This window comes from Tachyglossus aculeatus, chromosome 17 (assembly GCF_015852505.1).
Source record: "Tachyglossus aculeatus isolate mTacAcu1 chromosome 17, mTacAcu1.pri, whole genome shotgun sequence".
In the NCBI taxonomy this organism is placed as follows: domain Eukaryota; kingdom Metazoa; phylum Chordata; class Mammalia; order Monotremata; family Tachyglossidae; genus Tachyglossus; species Tachyglossus aculeatus.
This window is the reverse complement of record NC_052082.1, coordinates 23,518,611-23,538,993: the sequence shown is the minus strand read 5'-3', so window position 1 is coordinate 23,538,993 and position 20,383 is coordinate 23,518,611. Positions and strand designations below refer to the sequence as shown.

Here is a 20,383-nt window from a genome sequence, read left to right as displayed (position 1 = left end):
TCTGTATGTTACCAACTTGTACTTCCCAAGCGCTTAGTACAGTGCTCTGCACACAGTAGCACTCAATAAATATGATTGAATGAATGAATGGTAGATCTCAGATAGTTGGGTAGATTGTGGATATGCTATGACCAAGTGGAGCACCTTTAGCATTTTGTTGAATAAAGGTTTGTGTTGTCTCTGTTAATCCAGTCTTTTAAATTGCCACTTGCTCAGGGCAAGTAGTGATTTATGTCTTTTGAAAGTTAAGACTATGTATTTTGTTGTTTTTGAATAGCCTTCTTTGTGTTTGTTTGAAATCTTCTTTTCCCGTACTATCTCTTTCTTCTCTATCACCCATGCATTTAGATCTGTGCCCTAAAAGCACTTGATATTCACCCCACTCTCAGTCCCCCAGCACGTATGTACCTGTCCGTCACTTATTTATGTTAATGTCTTTCTTCACCTCTAGACTGTTAGCTTCTTGTGGATAGGGAATATGTGTACCAACTCCTTTTTATCATGCTTTCCAAAGTGTCCAGTACAGTGCTTTGCATATAATAAGCATTCAATAAATACCATTGATTGATCTTTTTGAGGTCCTTTAATAACATTATATAGAAAATGTATAGAAAATTCTAACCTGCCCCGATCACCTTAGGTTGAGAAGTGTTTTTGTTTTAGAAAATAGTAATCGTCAACAGTATTGATTGAGCATCTGCTGTGTGTAGCTAACTGCATTTTGTTGTTGGTGGAGATAGTCAAAGAAGTAGGCGTAGTCTGTGCACTTAAGGATCTTAGTCTAATGGATGAAGATGAGACACAAACAGTCATTAAAATAGCAAGAGTGTAAATGTAGAGAATAAACTCATTTGATCAAATAACATTGTTTTTCAAACTTTCAATGCCCGTACAAAGTATTGACTTTAAATAAGGAGAGACGATCACTTCCCTTTGATTTCTTACCATTGTTCCTTTGCAAGTGGTAATTCCATTTCCGGATGCAGAGTTTTTGCAAGATCTCGTTCCAACTGGGTATTCCACACTGGTGAGAGGGAATGAGATTCTAGATGTGATTCTCGGGTAACAAATTGGGTTGTAATATGTTAGGGGTCTGCAGGCTATGGCTGTAGAACCACGTGGCCCTCCTTGGAGCTCAGTGTGGCTGTCGAGAAACGTTTCGGGATCCGGGAAGGCTCCCTCCTCCCAAAACACCTCCCATCGGAGCGCCAAAACTGCACGCAGCACCACAACTGCAGCCCACCTAAAAGTCCGTTGCAGGACAGCACAGAGCCACGGGTTCCACCTGGCATTTCACTTCTGGGATTGAGGAATGAAGGTGCTGCATGACACATTACATCCCCATGAGGTGCCAGGGTCCCTCCATGTAGCATCAGTTATCACTTGGAACTGTAACTGTATCGTTGGCTCTTGGTAACCCAGCTGCTCAGAGGTTTCTCTTCTGCAAAAAACAAGTTTGCCTACCTCAGGATAGAAAGTTTTAGAAAATCATTTAAGTCATTTAGAAAATCATCAGGGCAAGCTTCCTGGTGCCAGGAACTTTTATGAAGTGAGTTTATGGCTTCCTGATTCATTATTTGGTGTGGGCTAAGTGGAACTGGGATTAGAACCCAGATTCTCTGACTTCCAGTCCTGTTCTCTTTCCACTAGCCCACGGTACTTCTAAGTGGCTGCCTGTGAGACTGAAATTAAATCTTTATCCCTTGAAGTGCCTATAGCACTGTAAGAAATGCACTTAGGGAGAATGGCAGTAAATCAGCTTAATAGGGCAGAAAAGTGTTAATGGCAATTACTGCACTTTATGTTTGTAATAATATGGGAGAATTTTGGGAAAGAATTCAGTTTCTGTAATTGTATTTTTCTGAGTTGTGTGGGACATTGGAACAGTATAGTTATAGCAGGTTATCAATCAGTAATATTTACTGAGTACCTACTGTGTTTTTTTTAACATGGTCCTATATTTCTGAATCAATAGCTTAGGGGAAATTTAGAAAGATGTCTTTTAAAATAGCCAATTTCTGTTACCAGCTGCAGAAAATTGAGTAGCCGAAGGGTAGTGCATCCAGTCTGCTTGGGAAGGCCAGCTTGGTCATCTCTGGGGGGAACTGCTGCCATTTCTGGAAGGGACTTGTGGAGGTTGGTGGGTCAATTGTCTAGCCCCAAAATGTGGAATGACCTCCCTCGCAGGTAATCACCTAAAGATAGGAGGCACTTCACCATACAGGGCTCTTAGATGAACTGGATCTGAAAGGGGGACTGTGGGAAACTTGTTAAGGGGGTTTCTTAAAGGTATGATACGCACAGTCCTTTCCTACAGTGGTGTGTGTCTTCCTCTAGACTACGCTTATTTTGGGCAGGAAATGTGCTTGTTTAATGTTATGTTGTACTCTCCCATGCACTTTGTACAGTGCTGTGCATGCTATAAGTTCTCAATAAATACAGTTGTCTAACTGATTATGCTGGGATGGTGCACCCTGGCATGGCAGGTTTTAATAAAGAAGGCCTGTTAGAAACCATGATCCTGGTATGATGCGCTTTGGTTACCTGAACTGGACAAATTTCCCATCAATTCACATATCACAGTGCTCTTTTTGGATGTTTAAAGAAAATGTTAAAAAAAATCAAGTTCAGCTTGTGCTACACTAAAGTTGATTATTGTGGAGTAGAAAGAGTTGATATAACTTTTACTTTTAATTGTAGATGGTGATCCTGATAACTACATTGCCTATTATCGAAGAGCTACTGTGTATCTAGCCATGGGCAAATCGAAAGCAGCAATTCCTGATCTAAGTAAAGTGATTGAGCTGAAGATGGATTTCACTTCAGTAAGTACCACTAAGCCTTAGGCTCAGGCAAAACAGGGCCTAAAATGTATTTTTAGTACTCCCCGGATCAATAAAACTGTTCACATTGATAGTGAACTTTGGTCCAGGATTAAGCATTATCAAGGCTTGTCATGTCAGAGGAAGTGTAGTGCATTGCTGTAGCTCACAAACATTTTCCGCAAGGCCCTTCTGTGGTTTCAAAAAGCAATCCAGGATTTTTTCCGTCAAACCCTCCAACTGAATTTCCTCCCTCTGCTATTGTCACTATATAGCTAGTTACTATTAGCTTAAGTACATCCACATATTCTGTAGATGTTCTACAAGTGTTCTGCACACAGTAAGCACTCAGTAATTACTACTGATTCATGTTCCAAGCTATCTGAGATACTTGAACCCTGCAAATATTGGAAATGAAACTGGAATCCTGGACAGTGTTTCTGTCGGTAGTATTTATTAAGCAGTTACTCTGTGCAGAAGAATGGATTGAGTACCTGGGAGACTATATAGACATGATACCTGCCCTGAAGGAGCTTACAATCTTGTGGGGAAAATCATGCTTTCCTATGGCCACATCTATTTGAAATTATGTAACTAATGAGAAATCAGTCATTCAGTGGTATTTATTGAGCGCTTATGGTGTGCAGAGCACTGTACCAAGCACTTGAAAGAGTACAATACAACAGAGTTGTAGACCTGTTTCCTGCTCATGATGAGCTTGGTTTCAATTGAAAAACAACCAGGCAAGTAATAAAATTCATGAAAAAAATAGTGCGGCCACCAACAATAAATGACCGAAATTATTTTCATAGGGAACATGGATTTTCAAGTTGTCATACATGAGAACAACTGGTCCAGAATCTCCATTGATTTCAGACAAATAAAGCAATTTCCTGGGCCTCACCTTCAACAGAAAATGAAAATGGAGATTTATCTACTCCTTACTAGTGACAGTCATTCAGTCAGTCATAATTGTTGAGTGCTTACTGTGTGCAGAGCACTGTACTAAGCACTTGGGAGAGTGCCATATAACAATAAACAGACACATTCCCTGTCCACAATGAGTTTACAGTCTATGTGGCAGAAGCAGGGTGGTATGTGTTCAGGGCAAACTGAGCCCCTTTCAGCCCTTTAATGAAAGTTTAGTAATGTACAGTACCTCAACTTTGCTTCCTGGCAGGCAAGATTACAGAGAGGACACTTGCTTCTTAAACAAGGAAAACTCGATGAAGCAGAAGATGATTTTAAAAAAGTGGTAAGTCAAGTTGAATTTATCCGAAGTTTTTTAACTTCCTCTTTCAGGCATGAGTATAACCTATAATTGATACATAACCATTTTAATAAAACAAACATTTTTGTGGTTGGCACCGGAAGGTCACTAGACATTTCTAAGGACATTTTCGTCTTACCATTTTTTATACAAATTAACCAGGTTGAAGCAAAGAAAGTGTTTAAATTGGGAGTGATTCATCTAGAAAAACAAGTTACTAAAACCCACAAGAGAAGGTTATTCAAGGATATTGTCTGTGGCAAAACCTTCAAATTAATCATTTCTCATCTGAGATGTTGCCTGGTCATTCCACATAGTCTGGATTAGGTACTTCTGCCTCATGAAGTAGGGAATGGCGGGGGGAAAGAGAGATAGAAGGGAGGAGGTGGATGGAAAAGGGAATGATAGGGAGATGAGTTTTACATTATATTCATTTGAGGGGAACTTAAGTCATGTTGAACGGTAATGCATTTTACCACAACAGAGGACTCCTCTCAGCCCACTGTAATTTCTCATTATTTGAGGTCATGCTTCGCTCAGTCATCTTATTCTTTACTCTCCTCTCCTGGCATGCATGTGCTGCTTTCCAGGTCCCTATGCAGCAGTTGCTTGGTGTCCCGCTCCAGTCCATGCTAACAAACTCAGCATAGCTGTGCTGTTACGTACCCTGCTTCGGTGCTCGTGCCCTGACTGTCTTCTCAGACCTCCCTGTTGCTAGGCCCATTATGCCATTTGGTACATAGTAGGTTTTGTAGATGGTCACTGGTGAGACTGCTGTAGAAGCTCAAGGGGTCTCCCGTGGTAGGTTGTGGTCTCACGGACTTATAGGAAGTTGAGTATCACAACAGCATGATAGATTTTTAACTCGACCAGGGTTTGATGTCCCATTATCTGCAAACTCTCTTCAGTGATCTGCTGAAAACCGTGTTGGTTGCTTTTGGTCTCTCTAGCTCTACAGTGTCAGCCCAGGGAACCCCTGTAGTCTGCATAGCTACAAACCGCCTAGTGTGGTAGGGAAGAAGTAACACAATTTCCAAGCCATTCCTGTCAGAGAACATGTTTTTACTCCACATGTTTTAGCTCAAGTGTTATTTTGAAACTAGGTTATGTTCATTTGACAACGTGAGCCATTTTGTATACGGGATACCTCAGTGTCAGGGGAATCAGCTTGTGCCCATGTGCGTGATGCTGAACACCTTGATGCTACAGTAGGAGTTTTCCTAAAGGTGGGGCTTTGCCCCCAACTTTTAGGAGAATTGAGTGGGCTTAAAAATCATGAGGAAGTATTGTTGGGTACTAGCTAACCTAAACTAACATTGGTCCACTAGATGTCAGCATCGTCTAATTTTTAAAAAAGCTTAGGGCTGAGTAGATATTTTTTAATCTAGAAAATAGCATTCTGATCAATGGTCAGGGAAAAAGGACTGGAAGAAGGTAAAAGTATTTTATAGGAATGCATTGTAAGAAGGGCCGTATGTGATTTTCAGATATCTGCTCCTGATTCCCTGTGGGACATAGATGGAATTAAACCCAAAAGAACTGTGCAGCACCCAAGTCAAAGTGTCATTTGTCAGGACTTTATTGATAGAGCATGGTCCCCTATAGTATTGCCTTTGATTTAATTGTGAAAGTTCATTTGTTGTGTGGCTAAGCTCTTCAAAAAACATCTACTGAGTTCATCTCTAGAAGTTGCCTTTGGCAAGATAATATTATATTTAAGCCAGTCCATACTTATGTTCTTCAATATTTAGGCAGGAGAGTCTACACACTTTATTAACTAACTGTAGAAGTAGTATTTAACAAGTCATTTTTTCTTTTTTTTCCTCTTCATCTGTTCCTACCTCACAAAACTCACTGGGAAAGTGGGCCCCTAGGCCTCACTTCCAACTTTCTGAACCATTTTGATCCTTCTCACATTGTTTTTCTCATATCTGTCCCTTTGCTGAGGCTCAGGGACTTCAAAATCCATGTGGATGTTCCCCACAATCTCCTCACTTTCCACTTCCTCTCGCTTTTCAACTCCACCAACATCCTTCTCCACCCCACCTCAACTATTCACCAATTTTAACACTCCCTTGGTCTCTTTGTCTAGTCACTGTACAGTCTCTAGCCTTATCAATTTTGAAATCCCACTCTCTGATCACATCCTCACCTGCCTTTGTTTCTCCAAACTCCTACTCCCTCCCCCTCACCTCCCCCAGCTATACAACCCTTGTTTCCTCACAGACATCTCTGTTCTTTTGATCCCTCCAATTATGCCACTTTTGATCAAGTCCTATTTGGTCTTCCTACCATACCTCCCCTCTCCACGCACAAAAACACACCCTCAACTCCACCCTCTTCACTGAACTCAACTCCCTTGCTCCCCTGTCCTGCCAATTTCATCTCACAAGCCCACAACTTTGGATCACCCTCCCAGTAGGCTTCATTCTCATATGTGCTTGTACAGCGGAGCACTGCTGGTGGAAATCCAGACATCAGGCTCAGAAAGCACTCAAATACCATTGCTTGATTCAATTCCCAAACTTACCCTCACATATTAAAACTCTGTCCAGTAACTGTGCTTCTCCACCCTTATTGACTTCCATGCCCATTGCTGTGCCAAGTGTTTCTGACTTTGAACTCCCTGTCTCCCTGCCATCCCATATCTTACCCTTGAAGACCTTGCCATCTATTTCATCAAATATTTAGAACTGCTCCCTAGTCCCTAACTATGGGATCTGGGTCACTTACTCCCATGTAGGTCTCACCCACTCCCACAACTTCAACTAATCTGATGATTCCCAAATATGTTTTGCTTGTCCCATCTTCTCTCCTCTGCAATCTAGCATTTCCTCTTGCTTACAGGACATGCCTGCTTGGATGTTCCACAGGTATGTCAAGCTCTAGGCGTACAAAACTGTAATCTTAATCCTTCCCAAATCTATTCCTTCACCTAACTTTTTCAATAAGTTCACATCCTTCCCATCTCTCAATCCTTAGCATTTTCCATGACTCCTCCCTCTTTCAACCTCATATTCACGTTGTTGCCGAATGCTGTTGATTCTCTCTCCACAACATTTCCAGGATCTGTTCCTTCCTCTCCATCAACTGGCATCACGCTGGTTCAGGCACTTGTCATATGTTAACTAATACATCAGCTTCCTTTCTAGCTTCCTGCCCCAACCTTCTCCCATCCCTATCCCTTATTCAGTGGTTTTACCTGGACCATATTCCTGTAATATTACTCAGAAGACATGTCTCCACTCCTCAAAGACCTCCAAAAGTTGCCTAAAGTTAGTACAACTTTTCCATGATTACTCTTTCAGTTACCTAAGGAAGAACATGTTAATTCAATGTGTTGTTCAATTTCCACCTTATTTTCAAATTATGTATGTACATTATAAGCCTTCCTGATAAGAATAGTTTTTCCAATGAATGATCTGAGTATTCTCAGAACATTCCTGTACCTGTAGCTTAATTTAACCCGTGGCATTATGTTATAGTATATTGTTTATCTGTGCACTCCTATCTACCATCAATTCTCAAGTTCCATATGCTTCAGACTGGACTTTTGGTTGTGTCACTTCACTTTTATGTATTTGATTCACCTTGACCAGAGTTGCGTTTTTCTTTGTCTTATAATCTTGTGTACTGCAGTTGCCAGTCAAATACTTATCTAATGAATTAGGTGAAGATGCTTGACATATCTAATTCATGCATTTTGAACACTCCTGTTTATTCACATTTCTTATTCAATCATTACTTGATTGCTAGTGAAGAGGTCTGATTGAATATTTTTAGAAATGAAGAATTTTTACATGAAATTTAGCAACCTCACCTAATTTATCTTCTGCCTTAAAATGTTTGAATCTGTAAACTTTTCTATACAGAAACAGTTCCTGAGAACCCTGGTATACAAGGTTATAGTTATTCCTTTCAGGTTCTTATTGATTAAAGCTGTTAAATAATTACAAATTCTTGCCATCTGTATTTAGGAATATTGAAATACCACTATTATCATTGGTATTATTATTAATAATAAAATAGCGATATTGTCCCTTTGCTCTCAGGAACAAAGACTCCTGTATACCAGTTTTCCAACTCTAGGCAGCATACTAAGTCAATTTAAAAATTTCAACTGCTTTTTAGGTATTCCATATATAAATAGGTATTTTTTTCTCAATTACAAAACAGTACTCCATTTTAGACTCATTCCAGGTCCCATGCTGTGCATCTTCACTGAAAATCAATTCATCCACTACATATTTTATGAAACATGAATGTTTATAGGATTTAGCTGTTCAGATGAGCGTTTATGTTCTTCAGCTGTTAGTACTGGCTCCAACAGATCTTCCTGTTGTTCTGAACTTTCCCTTTCTTGAAGGTATATTGCTCTAATACCTACCTCCTTGCTTTCAAAATTCAATGCCAAGCTCCAGGGAAGCCAGAGTTGAAGAGCTTACCAGTGACTGTGTGTTGTTGGTGCTGCAAGACAAACTATGGCTTTGTTTTTTAGTTTTTTGGTTGTGTGCTGATGGGACATATAGGGTCATGGAATGGAAAAAAAAATTGTGGCCCACAGGTAGAAGATTGCTCTCTATTTCCTGGGTTTCCTGATAAGTAATAGAAGCAGCATGGTGTAGCAGATAGGGCCTGGGAGTTAAAAAGTCATTGGTTCTAATCCCGGCTCCACCACTTTGCTGTGTGGCCTTGGACAAGTCACTTCACTTCTGTGCCTCAGTGACCTCATCTGTAAAATGGGAAATTCATTCATTCAGTCATATTTATTGAGCGCTTACTGTGTGCAGAGCACTGTACTAAGGTCTTGGGAAGTAGAAGTTGGCAACATACAGAGACGGTCTCTACCCAACAGCGGGCTCACAGTATAGAAGGGGGAGACAGACAACAAAACATATTAACAAAATAAAATAAATAGAATATGTACAAATAAAATAAATAGAGTAATAAATACATACAAACATATATACATATATACAGGTGCTGTGGGAAGGGGAAGGAGGTAAGGCGTGGAGGATGGGGAATGGGAGGTGGGGGAGAGGAAGGAGGGGGCACAGTCTGGGAAGGCCTCCTGGAGGAGGTGAGCTCTCAGCAGGGCTTTGAAGGGAGGAAGAGAGCTAGCTTGGCGGATGTGCGGAGGGAGGGCATTCCAGGCCAGGGGGATGACATGGGCTGGGGGTCGACGGCGGGACAGGCGAGAACGAGGCACAGTGAGGAGATTAGCGGCAGAGGAGCTGAGGGTGCGGGCTGGGCTGGAGAAGGAGAGAAGGGAGGTGAGGTAGGAGAGGGCGAGGTGATGGACAGCCTTGAATCCGAGGGTGAGACTGTGAGCCCCACATGGAACAGGGATTATGTCCAACCCAGTTTGCGTGCATCCACCCCAGCACTTAATATAGTGCCTTTCACATAGTAAGCACTTAACAAATACCATCGTTATTATTATTAATATGCCGTGGAGAATTCTGTTGTCCTCTTTGTTTTTCAAGTTTATCAACAGATCATGAAACCCCAGAAAACTCCTAATCATTACTATCAGCCAAAACCAAGGGAGATATATGTGGTCCAGTTCTGGTAGGATGGAAGGAATATTAGAAAGAGAGTACTGGGCCTGCTTTTGACGCAATGCATAATCTCTGAAGACATTTAGATGTTACGAACTCCCGCATTATTCTGGCAAAAAAATGCAGATTTCTAAACAGGTTTAGAAGTCTTTGGATTTAATGAATCACAGTTTTGCCACCAAAGATACTTTGGAATAAAAATGTAGTAATAATAATGACGGTATTTATTAAGCACTTACTATGTGTCAAGCACTGTTCTGAGCGCTGGGGATACAAGCAAATCAGGTTGGACAGAGTCCTTGTCCCACATGAGGCTCACAGTCTTCATCCCCAGTTTACAGATGAGGGAACTGAGGCACAGAGAAGGTAAATTACTTACTTGTCCAAGGTGTGTCAATGCAACTGGAAATGCAACTTGGAGGTTTCAGAAGGGAAAATTGTGTTTTGTAATCAGCTATATTATGGGGAACTCAATTTTAATCGTCCCTAATTTACTGCAAAAGTCACACTAATTGCTATCTCTGAAATATACTTGGCCATCTTCTACTTTTGATGAACTTTTTAGATCTAGGGATTAAATATAATTACTGGTTAAATCTGATTTGACTATACCCTGGTGATAGTTTGACCTACTACCCTAATAATAATTTTCTATTATGATTCATTCTTAAGCCCTCCTTTGGATGCAGTCATTGTCGCAACTCACATTTTGTTAAAAATAGTTCACATTCCTTTCTCTCTTACAAAGTAATTTTGCTCTTAGGTACAACAGTAATTTGCCTGTTTTGTATTCTTCTGTTCAGTTAAATATGAATGGGTGGATGCATTTCCCAAATCTGTGAAACTGCCCCCAGTTATGGATCTATGGCCAGTATTTGTACTTATGGTATAACATTATTAAACAGTTTAAGGGGAGTGGAACGATTGCACAGCAATGTAAACGGATCTTTTAAATGTATTCACAGTAATTTTGATTCAGAGGGAGATGAGTCCTGCTAAATTCGTGCTGTCTAAATTGTAGAATTTTTTAATATGAAATTTTAATATAGCACCCTAAATATAGGCCTCTTCTTTTTCTGTGTGTGTATTTCTGTTTTGCGTGTCCAACCTAGTTTAAACCTTATGCTGTGCTGACTGGTTTGTCTTTCTCTGTCAGTCTTTGTAACCAGCCTTTTCCAGCTGGAAATTCAGGAAATGCCTTACTCCACTGCTCCTCCCTTCTCTGCTGCTTCTGCATAACTCATGACTCATATTGCTGTCTGCTTATGGAGGCCGTCAGCCACTGTGTATACTTGACACTTCCTTTTTTAAGTTAAAACCTTCCCTCTTTTGGAAAGCAGTAAAGGGTGGAGGGAAGTGAAATTATCAGGAATTTTGCATCAATGAAGTCTACTGTCTTGAAGGATTTGAGGTGGACTAAAAAGTTCAAGAAACTAGGTGGTGTCCAATACTTTATAATCTAGCATCATGCTATAGTTCCATTTTAGCATTTGTTTTTCTCGAGACATTCTTTCCTGCCATTATTTTTCTTCTTGCTCTCCAATCCTTCACAGCCTTTGTAGTTTTTTTCTCTTCCTGAATTCAGTAAACGGTTACCAACTGGAGACCTCTAGAAATGGGTATCTCCAATGGCCCTTTGTATGTGGACAGATTTGGTCAATTGATCCCTTTTGGAGAAGCAGTTTGTGCATCTAACTGCTCTACAACATTTGCATAAGCTGCCATTCAGTCAGTCAGTCGTATTTATTGAGCGCTTACTGTGTGCAGAGCACTGTACTAAGCGCTTGGGAAGTACAAATTGGCAGCATATAGAGACAGTCCCTACCCAACAGTGGGCTCACAGTCTACAAGTCTAAATCAGAACATAACTTCAACTCTCAGCCCATTGGTGAGTTTTGGGTTTGCTGGTCTGCTAATTCGGTTAGCAGTCTTCTGTTGTCCCGGCTTCTCTGGTGCCTATGGAGGGATATTTGAATAAGGAAAGCCCTGAGTCTTGGATATCCCACATATTTGACTAACTGGAACCTTCCATTCCTCAGATATTCTCGTTTGGTAAAGCAGCTACTATTCTCCTTTTAATCTTTCTCACAACTACTCGCTTTTACAAGTTCCGCTGTCCAAGGAGGGAGAAAGGGATTAATCAATCTTATTTATTGAGCAGTTATTGTTTGCAGAGCACTGGACTAAGCACTTGGGAAAGTATGATGTAATATAACTGGTAGGGTTACAGCTTACATGGAAGGCAGACATTTTAAATAGACCAGGGAGAGGGGAAATAGTAAAGTGTAAGAGTATTTACGTAAAGGACTGTGGGGTCTGTCTCCCCCTCTAGATGGTCAGCTCATTGTGGACAAGGAATGTGTCCGTTCATTGCTATATTGTACTCTCCCAAGTACTTAGTATAGTGCTTTGCACACAGTAAGTGCTCAATAGATATGATTGAATGAATGATGCGTCATAGTGCTTAAGGGGGGGGGGGTACACAGCCAAGCACATAGTAGACACAGAGGAGAGGGAGCAGCATGGTGTAGTGGATAGAGTATGGGCCTTGGCATCAGAAGGTCATGGGTTCTAATCCTGGGTCCTCCATTTGTCTGCTCTGTGACCTTGGGCAAGTCACTTCACTTCTCTGGTCCTCAGTTACCTCATCTGTAAAATGGGGCTTGAGACTGTGAGACCCACGTGGTACAGGGACTGTGTTCAACCTGATTTGCCTGTATTCACCCCAGCTCTCAGTACCGTGCCTGGCACATAGTAAACGCTTGACAAGTACCACAATTACTTCTATGATTTTTAGGGGAAATAAAGGCTTAGTCTGGGAAGGTTTCTTGGCAGAGAAGTGATTTTAGCAGTGAAGGAACAAAGAGGACCAGTTCAGGGGAGGAACGAGGATCGTTACCCTCTGCTGCAGTGCCCTCTCCTCATGTGCCACTGCCAGCGAAGCAGCAACGATGTTGGTGACATCCCGGGACGGGTCAGCTGAGCCCGAGCCTCCGATGCTCAAGGGGCAGCCATTGGTGTGGCAGTTATGTAAAAAGGCCCCGTTGGGGGTTCCCGCTGTCTCGACACTTCCATGTTCCTCAAAGTCACCTCTCCCTGGAACATTCCACAGACTGTCTGGGATGGGATGACTTGGGATAGGCAGGCATATGACTCAGGGTCTCTCACATCTCCTCCAGGAAGCTTTCCTTGACTTACCTCGTTTTCCCCCTGTCCTGTTGGACCTCCCTTCTGTATTGCTTATCCACTTACATCTATATCCATTAAGCGTTGTGATACTCCACCCCCAGCCCTGTAGCACTTAAGTACATATCCTTATACTCTGCCACTCCCACATCTGATATTTAATTTAATCAGTCAGTGGTTTTTATTGAGCACTTACCATATTCAGAGCACTGTATTAAGCACCTGGGGGAATACAGTACCACAAAGTTGGTAGATGTGTTCCCTGCCCACACTGAGCTAACAGTCCAGAGGACTGTTTTAATGTCTCGCTTCCTCTGTATAGACTGCAAGTTCCTTGTGGGCAGGGATTATATTCAGTCGTATTTATTGAGCGTTTACTGTGTGCAGAGCACTGTACTAAGCGCTTGGGAAGTAACAAGTCGTCAACATATAGAGACGATCCCTACCCAATAACGGGCTCACAGTCTAGAACGGGGAGACAGACAACAAAACAAAACATGTAGACAGGTGTCACAATCGTCAGAACAAATAGAATTAAAGCTATTAAATTAAGATTTCTGAAATTAAATTAAATTAAATTATGTCTATCAACTGCAGTGTATTTGTACTTTACCAAGTGTTCAGTGCTTTGCACAGAGTAAACATTCAATAAATACCATTGATTTAAAATATTTCACTAGAATCAGCTTTTAAAGCTAGAATGGATTTTTGTGCCACCTTAATTTCTGTGATTAAAAATTCCAGGGAAGATATTTGAAGAGCCAGTATGGTTAGCATTTCTAAGAATGCTAAGAATCCATTTTTTTATGATACTTGCTAAGTGCTTACTACATGCCGGACACTGTACTAAGCATTGGGGTAGGTACAAGCTGCGGTCGGTCCCCCACATGGGGCTCACTGTAATCCCGAATTTACAGATGAGGTAAGTGAGGCACAGAGAAGTTAAGTGACTTGTCCAAAGTGGTGGAGCTGGGATTAGAATCCTGTTCCTTCTGACTACCAGGGCAATGCTCTGTTTACTAGGCAATAGTGCTTCTACTGTAAATTGTAAGTCCATTGTAAACCACCTTTCAGAAACACTTGCTCTGGGTGGAAATATGGAGCACACAGTCTACCCTATATGAGGCATTCTGAAAGCGTTAGTTTTCAGTTGACAATCTGAGATGGATGGATGTTTCTATGCAGAGGTGGTTCCAAGAGAGAAAGAGGCAGGGTTGCCTAGGTGAAATAGGACACAGTCTCAGTCAACTTCTGCCTTATGTTAATGGGTATGAGAGATAGGAAGCAAATTAATAATAATTATAGTTATAATTATTATTACTATTATTATGGTATTTGTTAAGCACTTACTAGGTGCCAAGCACTGTTCCAGGCATTGGTCATCAGGTTGTCCCACGTGGGGCTCTTAATCCCCATTTTACAGATGAGGTAACTGAGGCACGTAGAAGTTAAGTGGTTTGCCCAAGGTCACACAGCAGACAAGTGGCGGAGGCGGGATTAGAACCCACATCTTCGACTCCCAAGCCCATATTCTTTCTCCTAAACCAAGCTACTACTCAGAGACTAATATGACTCAGAATTTATAGCAAGCCTCTGAAATCTGAAGCCTCAAAATGGATTAATAATTTTACTTAGCATGACATATGCTTGCCTACTCACCCATTCTCTTTCTCTCATGCTTTGTCTTTCTGTATTAGACTCCATTATGTATGTATTATGTATAAGACTCCGTTAGTTATAAGCTCCGTGCAAGCAGGGAATATGCCTTTTGTTTCTGTGTTCTGCACTTCAGTGATAAATAAAACCATTTTTGCCACTGCCACAGGTCTGTTGTTTTAGGTTCCTTTAAATAACAAATAATAATTTTGAATATTATCTGAGTCCATAGAGAAAACCGACATCTATAATATGAACCAACTCCTCCTAACTCAGGCTTTCCTAATTTAGGTAATGATCTTGATTACAAGTTTTTTTTTTATATATTCCCAGGAGATTTTCATTTAACAGTACCAGTATTTTAATCACATAAGTGTTTAGTAAAAGGTGTGATGTGAAGAAGATGAACCAGTGCTCAAAATTTCATTTTTATAGAAACACACTGGTGAATATTTTCTCATATAATACACAGCATGTAACCCTTTTTTATTTAACCATATTAATTTGGAAAATAAGCCTCATTTTATAATATACATTACTTGGTGGGTGGGCTCTATCTGCTTTTTCTTTGGAATTTGTAAGTTTTCTTGTTTGCCTTAATCCTTTCTTTATTATGCCCATTTTCTCCAGGCAAATTTAGGCTTTTTTATCTTTGTGTTAAAAGAAGATGGAAGATGGCAGTAACACATCAACATTAGGACAAGAGAAACGATTAGGTCAGAGTCCTATCAACACATGCTGGAATTGTAAAAATTATCTTCAAATTCCTGCATTCTGCTTAATGTTCTGTACTTTTAATGTTTTTTTTTCCTTCCCTGGATTTTAGAACTCTGAAATTTAAAAACATTTTCTCTAGTTCTGTGCAACACGTAATTCCAAAAAGTTATGGTGAACTTGGGTTTTAACTTTTCCATGTGTGATCACAGTAGCTTTGGTATCAGAAAACTGTCAAATTTAATTTTTATTAGACCCAGTAATTAAAGGAACACCACCAACAGGGGGAAAACTTGTGTTGTGCTTTTCTTCAAACTACTCCACAGAGAACTAGCTATAAACCAGAAGTTCTAAACTATTTGAGTATTTTGAAGAGTTTGGACAAAATAAGGTCGTCATACTTCCAGGTTACCTGCAGATACCATATTTTAGATATGCAGTGCTGCCCTCTCAATCACCTGAGTGTACTCCTTTTTTACACCTGAATATGCTAGGTAGAAGGCTTAAATGAGTATGTTGATTTCATTTTTATTTATGGAGCACTTACTCTGTGCAGAACGCTGAACTAAGTGCTTGGGAGAGTACAATATAACAGTATAACAGAGTTGGTAGACATGTTCCCTGCCCTTATGGCGCCTAAGTGGTGCAAGAACCTATGGTATGAGTAAAGTGGGAGGGATAATGGGCAGAGTTGCGAGCACCTGTTAGTACCATTTCTTGGCTGGGCCAGTGACCAGTTGCCCAGGGCAACTGCAGATGCATCCCCAGCTCTTTGGGGCTGGGCTTTGGGGAGGGAAGGGAGGATGCTGTGGAGTTGCCGTGGACGGTGCTCCCACGGAGAGCATGTCTTGTGCTTCTGTTGTGTTTCCCAGTGCTTAGTTCAGTACACTGCACCATTGGCTACTTAGTAAATATCACCGCTACAGTGACTGAATCAAAGGATTGGTGAGCAAAGAGTTGGACAAGAGAGGGCTTAAAAAATGCCACTGATCAATTGTTCATTCATTGTCATATTTATTGGGAGCTTACTGAGTGCAGAGCACTGTACTAAGTGCTTGGGAGAGCACAATACAACAAACAGACACATTCCCTGCCCACAACCAGTTTACAGTCAGCAGGATTGTGTCAGAGCAGCAAAAACTTCTAAACGAAGCAGCACTAGAATTGAAGCACAAAGAATACCAGGGCAGCAGAAGGCTCTGTGTCCTCCTGTCAGCAGCAACCTCACCTACTCTCCTCTAAAAACTTTATGCAAATCATTCCGGGTATGTCTGCTAGTGTACTTACTCAGTATTGAACTAAGGGCTTTGTCATTTGATAACATAAGTATCAATTAGTAATATTTGGGGCATATGTACAGATATTTAACTTCCTCTTGAAGTCCCTGGGGCCCTCACCTCGTCCCTGTGTAAACCCTGATTACTTCACATTGTAGACAAAAGAGACTACCTCCTCATCATTTTCCTTTCCCAGTCTTCTCACTTTTTATGGTATTAAGTGCTTACTATGTGTCAAACACTGTTCTGAGTTCTTGAGGAAATACTGGCTCTGTCCCTCATGGGGCTCACAGTCTAAGTAGGCGGGTGTAGGACTTAATCTCCATTTTACATTTGAGGAAATTGAAGCACAGAGAAGTTAAGTGATTTGCCCAAGGTCACACATCAAACATTTGGCAGAGACAGGACTAGAACCCAGGACCTGACTCCCAAGCCCATGCTCTTTCCATTAGACCACACTGCTTCTCATTGTCACCTTTATTCTATATTCATTTTCTAGGGAGTTGTATACTTTTATTTCAACAGAGATATCTTTTTAGCTCAACCACTTATATGTGCTTTATAACTGAGTCTTACGCTGCATAGAGGGGCAAAAGAGAATAAAAATCCTTACTCTTTCTTAATGTAAATTCTTACAGCTCAAGTCTAATCCCAGTGAGAATGAAGAAAGGGAAGCCCAGTCTCAGTTGGTGAAATCTGATGAAATGCAACGCCTTCGCTCCCAAGCACTTGCCGCTTATGATGAAGAAGACTACTCAGATGCTATAAAATCCCTTGATTCTATTCTAGAGGTAAGTTCCATACATGATGATGATGATGGTGATTCATGTTAATTCATATGTCAGGCACTGTACTAATTACTGAATTAGATAAAAAATACAATGAGATAAGACACAGGCCCTATCCCATATGGGGTTCTCTGTCTACTGCAACTGTAAAGCTCATTTATCTGTATTCTGAATTTAAGTAGCTAGATTTTAAGTTATGTATATGTGCCTGCCTGTGCTTTTTGCAATGCTGGACACTAAACAGAAATGAAACAAAAAGACACAATCCTTTCCCTTTGCAAATCTTCAACTTTAAGTGAAAACTGAGACAGGCTCAAAGAGGGTTAGATGGGCCCTTTAAAAGGATTTTGTTATCTCTAATCAATTTTTAATTAAAATCAATTAATGCTACTTGAGCACTTACAATTAGAGCATTGTTCATGACAATGACAGGGTCTCCAGTCGTTGACAACAGAAGAGCCTCTGCTCAGTGATAGCTACTTTGAAACCGAGGGTGTGCAAAGAAAATGACTATAGTGCTGGTGGTTGGAGCATCAGCATCACTCCACTCCCTTATCCCTGCCGGTCACATTTTTTTGTTTGTTTAATTTATGGGATTTGTTAAGGGCTTACTGTATATTAAGTCCAGTTCTAAGCATGGGGGTAGATTAGGTTGGACACGGTCCCAGTCCCACAAGGAGCTCAAGGTCTAAGTAGGAGGGAGAACAGGAAAACTGAGGCAAAGTGAAGTGACTGGGATTGGAACCCAGGTCCTCTGACTCTCAGGCCTGTGCTCTTTCCACTAGGCTTTGCTGCTTCTCATTCCTTCTGGGGAGACCGAAGTGGGCAGGGGTACAGCCCGTTGTTAGGTTTTGATGTGAGTTTTAAGTAAAGCATTGCCTCAATGCTTCCTAGACCAGCAGGTGATTGTGAGGAGGATACCTGCCTCAGTAAACCCTGCAGCCTTCACCACCAATACTAGACGTTACCCTGCTACTTTCAGGATTCCTCCTGAGGAAACCATTCATCGCTTGACACTCCCCTAGGTAGCTGTCAGTCAGGGCCCCTCACCTGTATCCCCCTCTGTCTGGATGTTTCATGGCCTCTTCCCTTACGTCTCCCTCCCCCCACCAACTTGGACTGGGCATGGACAAATAGGGATGATGCTGCTGATAAGGATAGTCAGCAGTGATAGATAAGCTTCAATCCTGATGTTGGGCCATGCCAGCACCGCAAACACTCTCCCTACCCCATCAATCGGTCCATCAGTCGTATTTCTTGAGCGCTTACTTTGTGCAGAGTACTGTATTCAGCGCTTGGGCGAGTAGAGTACAACAGCATTAGCAGATAAGTTCCTTGTCTAGTCACGTTCCCAGAGGGGTCCAGAGTGCAGTGATGAAATAATAATAATAATGAAGTTGGTATTTAAGTGCTTACTATGTGCCAAGCACTGTTCTAAACACTGGGGTAGATACAAGGTTATTAGGTTGTCCCACTTGGGGCTTACAGTCTTGATCCCTATTTTACAGATGAGGTAACTGAGAAGTGAAGTGACTTGCCCAAAGTCGCACAGCTGACAAGTGGCGGAGATGGGATTAGAACCCACGACTTCTGACTCCCAAACCTGGGCTCTTTCCACTAAACCACGCTACTTTGCATTTGCAAGACATAGGAAGAAGTGCAAAACATTGCCAAGTATATAAGCAGCCTTTGCCAAATTGGTCATCTCTAGGCAGAATTGAGACTAGAACCAGGTCTCCTAAATTCCAGGGCAGTGCTCTTTCCACTGGGCTAATGGGAGGGTGGAGGAGAAAGTACAAAGAAGGTTACCGCTCACAACGAGGTTATAATCCAACAGGAGAGATACCAGACAAAAATTATTTTCAATTAGTGGGACCAAGAGGAAAAATTAAAAATAATTAAAAAATAGCAAATGCAAGGAAAGGTAGATAGGCAAATAAATAAATGAGAGTGCAGAGACTTCCCAGTTAGTGCATAAAAATAGAGTGTGAGGGGAGAGCGTGGTAGACGAAGGGGCTTCTCCGACGGGGAGTTTGGAGCCTCTGGAAGAGTTATCCCCTGTCTGCTTGGGGTTTTTTGGCAAAAACTGCTGTCTCCTTCATCCCCTTGCTTAAGCTGTATCCCCAGATGGAAGCTCCCACCCTTTTTAAATCCTACAGGCCACTACTCTCCCTGCATTCAGAGCTCTCCTAAAATGCCACCCCCACTAGCAAACTTTCCCTGATGAATTTCCCAGCACTGCACCAACTGGATGCTATCCTGTAGTACACTGCACTGACTGGATGCTCAGTGAATAGTACTACTGCTACTACTACTAGAAGAGGAAGAAGTGTTTAAATAGTAGATTGTGTAAATTGGTATCTCTAATAGTGCTGAGATTATAGTTGGGTGGATGCATCCTGAGAAGAAAAATTAATTGGGGAAAACTTTTTGGAGAAGGTTGCCTTTATAAATGGGTTCTTCCAGCTGTGGTCTGGAGGACCTGAAGGGGGAAGGACAAGAGCCAGACATTGGAGGTGAGGGAATTGAGAATTAGGTACACATCGAGGGTGAGTGTGGGAAGAGTGGGGAAAAAATTATGAGCTGGGGTGTAGCAGAAGAGTGAATAGGAAAGAGAATGCTGAATCTGATGGAAGAGGGTTTTTTTTTATTTATTGATATACTAGCTTATGCCACTTGCCCCATTATTTTTGTGTGGGTGTGGTTGTGTATAGTGTGAGAGATTCTTTTACCTGCAGTTTCTTTGCAACAGGCTCAAGATTGAGGAGGAGAAACCTCTTCAAGTTATTGTACTGGGAAAGAAGCAGAGAACGCAGTGCCTGTGTCAGCTAGGGAAACAGATTGCTCTGCAAATAGTGTCTTGACTTTTTTACTGTGGAAGGAAAAACCTCCCATTATGAAACTGAAGTCCATGGAAAAATGTATGTTTGATATGTGGACATTTTCAGGAATCTTTCTATTATGTCTGTGCTCTAGACCTACTCTCTCCCCTTTCTACTCCCGTTCATATTCTTTGAAAATTATAAAGAGCAGTTGTGAAGTTGGAATGTGTCTGATTTATTCAGATCCCCTGGGGTTTATCAGTTTTGCTTGGTGAATGTTCTATAAA

At 41.3% G+C, this 20,383-nt stretch overlaps 1 protein-coding gene across 1 annotated transcript in view; it reads left to right on the top strand.

The window, feature by feature from the left end:
- The window catches only part of DNAJC3 (DnaJ heat shock protein family (Hsp40) member C3), a 65,679-nt gene that overhangs the window by 18,081 nt on the left and 27,215 nt on the right, over positions 1 to 20,383 (top strand). Inside the window, exons 3-5 of the mRNA XM_038758918.1 lie at positions 2,701 to 2,825; positions 4,003 to 4,077; positions 17,125 to 17,277. Of these exons, the coding sequence (XP_038614846.1) occupies positions 2,701 to 2,825; positions 4,003 to 4,077; positions 17,125 to 17,277 (353 nt within the window). The remainder of the gene's footprint in view (positions 1 to 2,700; positions 2,826 to 4,002; positions 4,078 to 17,124; positions 17,278 to 20,383) is intronic.